At 46.7% G+C, this 4,772-nt stretch overlaps 1 protein-coding gene across 1 annotated transcript in view; it reads right to left on the reverse strand.

Moving 5' to 3' along the window:
* Window positions 1–4,241, reverse strand: part of slc22a16 (solute carrier family 22 member 16) — a gene marked incomplete at its 3' end in the record, with an annotated part of 16,066 nt that extends 11,825 nt beyond the window's left edge. The window contains 2 exon segments of the mRNA XM_080551122.1: window positions 2,558–3,043; window positions 4,151–4,241. Coding sequence (XP_080407248.1) covers window positions 2,558–3,043; window positions 4,151–4,194 — 530 coding nt within the window. The 5' untranslated portion in view covers window positions 4,195–4,241.
* Between the last annotated feature and the right edge of the window lie 531 nt (window positions 4,242–4,772).

Raw genomic sequence — 4,772 nt, forward strand, 5'->3', positions numbered from 1 at the left:
TCACACGTAGTCTAGCAGTGCTACATCTGATCTGTGAATCAAGTTTGGATTCAAAACAGTTAAAAAAAAAAAAAATTCACTCTGTCTTTTAGGTTCACACGCAAAACTCCCTCAAACGGCTCCCTCTGTCTCAGTCAGTCAGTCACACCCTCTCAGTCAGCTTAGCTAGACCACCGACCTTCACACAACACAGGAACAGCTCCATACCCAACCCTAGGATAACTAGGACTAACTAACTCTAACCCTACAATAACTTCCTTTAGACGGGCGGTAGAAGATGACATTCAGGTTATCAAACGTTTAATGAGTTGCTGGTTTGTTTGTCGTTGATTGAACGTCAGTCGAATGCGAGGCTGTTGTTGTTGTTGTTGTTGGTGGTGTTTTTGTTGAAAAAACAAATGAGGCAGATTGTGAATTGTTGCTTTCCTCCATCGGATATTTCGGGTCCACATTATTACTCTGTCCTTCCTCCATTACTCTTTTCATTTCTCTTGTCATCTCAAATTGACTAAGGGATCTATAGCAGACAAGTTTGGACACTATTAAATAGCAAAATGTAACCCAAACTATTAACCCTAACTGTTAACCCTAACTATTAACCCAAACTATTAACCCAAACTATTAACCCAAACTATTAACCCTAACTGTTAACCCTAACTATTAACCATCAATATAAGTTACTGTGACTGACGGTGGAAATGCGTGTTTAAGACATTTACTGTACGAGAGGCTTTTATGAGACCATCTTGCTGCTGATTTATTTATTTGATATCCAGAAATTGTTTTTTGGCAGATGACTTTCCCATTTGATGTAGTTCATATTTGGACTTTTGCTAATTCTATCATCTATGTACCATTTCCTCCATAAGTATTTATTCTTCATTGCCTTTAAATGACTAAATCATTTTATTATGATTATATAATGATTGGAGCACTTTGAGCTGCAACGTTTGCATGAAAAGCGCTATACAAATAAAGTTTGTGGGTATGTGTGTAATATCGTGTTAAAAAACAGTCACAACACAATATTTGAAATAACGACTTTTAACATCTGCTACGGTCTGTCTTTAGCTAGGTTAGCCGGGGTTAATAAGCAACATATTGAACCATATTAACCAGCAACATATTATTTCAAAATCCAGCATACCTATGAACTAGTCTTCACTGACACCAAAACAATGACTGTTATCGATATAACGTTAGCTACCAACTTTAGACTGCTAACGTCATTACCCAGTCCATCTCTCAAGCCAGCTACTTTTGTATGAAGTAGCTGGTTTGTCAATCCCACGACATACAAAAGTAGCTGGCTTGAGGTTGTGGGGTCGACAGGGGGCTCTGGCTGTGGCGGGGACCCCCTGCCCCCCCCCCCCGCGCAGGTCACCTGATCTGCCCACTCTGTACCCGCGCTGCATGCCTGCTAATATCTGCACTGCTAAGACCCGCCCCCCCCCACCCTGAGAGGTGCCATATGCACTGTGTCAAGTGGATCAATGGTTTTTGTTTACCCTCGTTCAGAGAGAGAGAGAGAGAGAGAGAGAGAGAGAGAGAGAGAGAGAGAGAGAGAGAGAGAGAGAGAGAGAGAAAGGGAGAGAGAGAGAGAGAGAAAGAGAGAGAGAGAGAGAAAGAGAAAGAGAGAGAAAGAGGGAGAGAGAGACAGAGACACACAACACACCTTAACACACCTTAACACACCTCCACACACCTCTACACACCTCTACACACACCTTAACACACCTCTACACACCTTAACACACCTCTACACACACCTTAACACACCTCCACACACCTCCACACATCTTAACACACCTCTACACACCTCAACACACCTCTACACACACCTAACACACCTCTACACACACCTTAACACACCTCCACACACCTTAACACACCTTGAACACACACCTTAACACGCCTCCACACACCTTAACACACCTCTACACACCTTAACATGCCTCAACACACCTCTACACACCTCAACACACCTCAACACACCTTAACACACCTCCACACACCTCAACACACCTCAACACACCTCAACACACCTTAACACACCTCAACACACCTTAACACACCTCTACACACCTCTACACACACCTTAACACACCTCTACACACACCTTAACACACCTCTACACACACCTTAACACACCTCCACACACACCTTAACACACCTCAACACACACCTTAACACGCCTCAACACACACCTTAACACACCTCTACACACCTTAACATGCCTCAACACACACCTTAACACGCCTCAACACACCTCTACACGCCTCAACACACCTCAACACACCAGTCTGAGGTGGTCAGTCAGTCAGTCAGTATGAGGGCTGAAACTGACCCACAGGTGCCTTAGGCATATGCGCCGTATCAAGTAAGAGATATACTGTTGCATGACAATGAATACAGCTAGAATTATTTGTCATTCGTGCCTCGTCGGTCCAGAGAGAGCGAGACAGGGGGGGGAGGGGGGGGGGGGGTACCGAGGTACACAGGAACGCAGCCCCATGATTGGCTCCCTGGTTTTGTTCCAGGCGCGTGCTTAGCTCACCTGTCGGCCAGGTCCCCGAACACCAGCGCGCCCAACAGGACCCCGAGCATGAAGGTGGGCTGGCACAGCTTGGCCAGCCATTCCCTCTCGCACACCAAGTTCCAGTCCGTGACCACGCTCTGGTACACCTCCGTGTGGTCGTAGACGTAGCCCCCCGCGCACGCCTGCACGGTCTTGTTGCCGTCAAAGTCGTAGGTGAAGTCCGCGGGCGGGTCCAGGCGCAGAGCGCTCCGGCACGGGCTCAACTCCCACTGGTCCCCCGCGGAGGTCCGCACCACCACCGGGCCGTCCCCCGGGCGGAAGGACGGCAGGACCTCCTCTAGGGTGGAGGCGGTGAGGTTACCGTACAGGACGGAGGTGATGTTGAGGTGAGGCTGCACCGCGCAGACGAAGCTGGGCGTCTCCACCAGGAACACGGAGGCCAGGTAGTGGATCCCGCAGGCCACGGCCTGGAACACCGCGGCGAAGTACAGGCATGCCTGGAACCTGGAGGACCAGAGGAGGGGGGACGGGAGGGGTGTTGAGGAGGTGTGTTGTGTGTCTGTCTCTGTCTCTCTTTCCCTCTCTCTCTGTCTCTCTTTCCCTCTCTCTCTGTGTCTCTCTCTCTCTCTTTCCCTCTCTCTCTGTCTCTCTCTCTCTCTTTCCCTCTCTCTTTCCCTCTCTCTCTCTCTGTCTCTCTCTCTCTCTTTCCCTCTCTCTTTCCCTCTCTCTCTCTCTCTCTCTCTCTCTCTCTCTCTCTCTCTCTCTCTCTCTCTCTCTCTCTCACTCTCTCTCCGAGAAATATGAAGCGGTTACGCTCTTAAGAGGAAGAAGTCGGTTTTAAAAGGCGCATCAAATAAAGGTTGCTATTATTATTATTATTATTATTATTATTATTATTATTATTATTATTATTATTATTATCAGAAGGAAGGACGTCAAATGAATATAGCCTCAAACTCATTCGTCATCATCGTAAAGACTTCGTAAAAGTCACCAAAAGTGTTCTTCATAACAAAAAATGATATGAAAGGAAAAAAATGCTTTAAGAATGAAGGTAGAAGGTGGAAAACATTTCATTTTCAAACGAAAAACATGAATCAAGTTACGCAACCCGCTATAAGAACAACCCGCGTCTCTCCAAACGCGCCCGGGACAGCAGCGCACTGCTCACAGACACGTCTGTTTAGGTCGGTTTCCATATTTTCAATTTCAACCCAAAAATTGGTTAGGGTACCAGTTATCAATACTTCCAGGATCGGTAGATTGGTAGTGAAACCTTTCAAACCCTATATCTCTCTCAACATTGCACAGAGAATTAACCCAAACAGCCTCTATGACAGCCTCTAGAACAGCCTACCTGACTAACTATGGACAGAAATAGCAGCCTAAACGTCTCCGTGAGGAAGCCACAACTATAAATAAACATGTTGTCTGCATCATGCAACAGGAGAGATTCGCTCATCATGGCCGCAGTCAAACTCTGTCTACTACTTGGTGGTTGAGAGTGAGAGAGGAAGATATTCCCTGACTGGATACAAAAGGAAACAGCCCAAAGATTGTCATTCAATTCAACCGACATGGTGGGAAAGAAACGCTGGTATATATGTCTACCTTTTGAAGTGTCCGAGCTCATCGAACAGACGCTCCACGCTCATAGTGGATATGGTCGGGTGGTCTGCAGCCTACCTGCGCGTAACGGACTGACCGGAGACTGAGGCGCGTCGGAGAGTCGCTCTGAGACCCTGGGTAGGAGGGGCGGGCAGGCAGGCGCACATAAGAGGGGGGGGGGGGAATGTCCACCGTGTGGCGCGAACAGGAAAAGTGTACACGTTTTTTTGACTGGCATACTTGCTTTGGATAGAACAGTATCCAATTCTATGATTGTCTATTATTCCAGAATGGGTTACACACAGTGTCAGTGTTACATAATGACCCGCTTTTGCCATGCGCCCCCTGTTCCTATGCGAGCTGACAGCACACATGAAGCGTGTTTACCTTAGGAGCAATGTCCAGCAAGTTGCATTTTTCATTGACCCCCAAATAAAGTAAATCAATCAGTCAAATCAGTAAATCAATCAGAAATGCACAATGTCCTTTGCATGAACCGTCAATCAGACTGAGTGGTTAAACACGATGTAATGTATACCGGCGATGAACCCGATAAACCAGAGAACCCATGATGATCAGGAAAAATATGAAAGCATATAGCCTAATATTGCCTTTAAATTACTAA

The sequence above is a fragment of the Nansenia antarctica genome, assembly GCF_963989245.1.
Source record: "Nansenia antarctica genome assembly, contig: SCAFFOLD_295, whole genome shotgun sequence".
NCBI lineage: Eukaryota > Metazoa > Chordata > Actinopteri > Argentiniformes > Microstomatidae > Nansenia > Nansenia antarctica.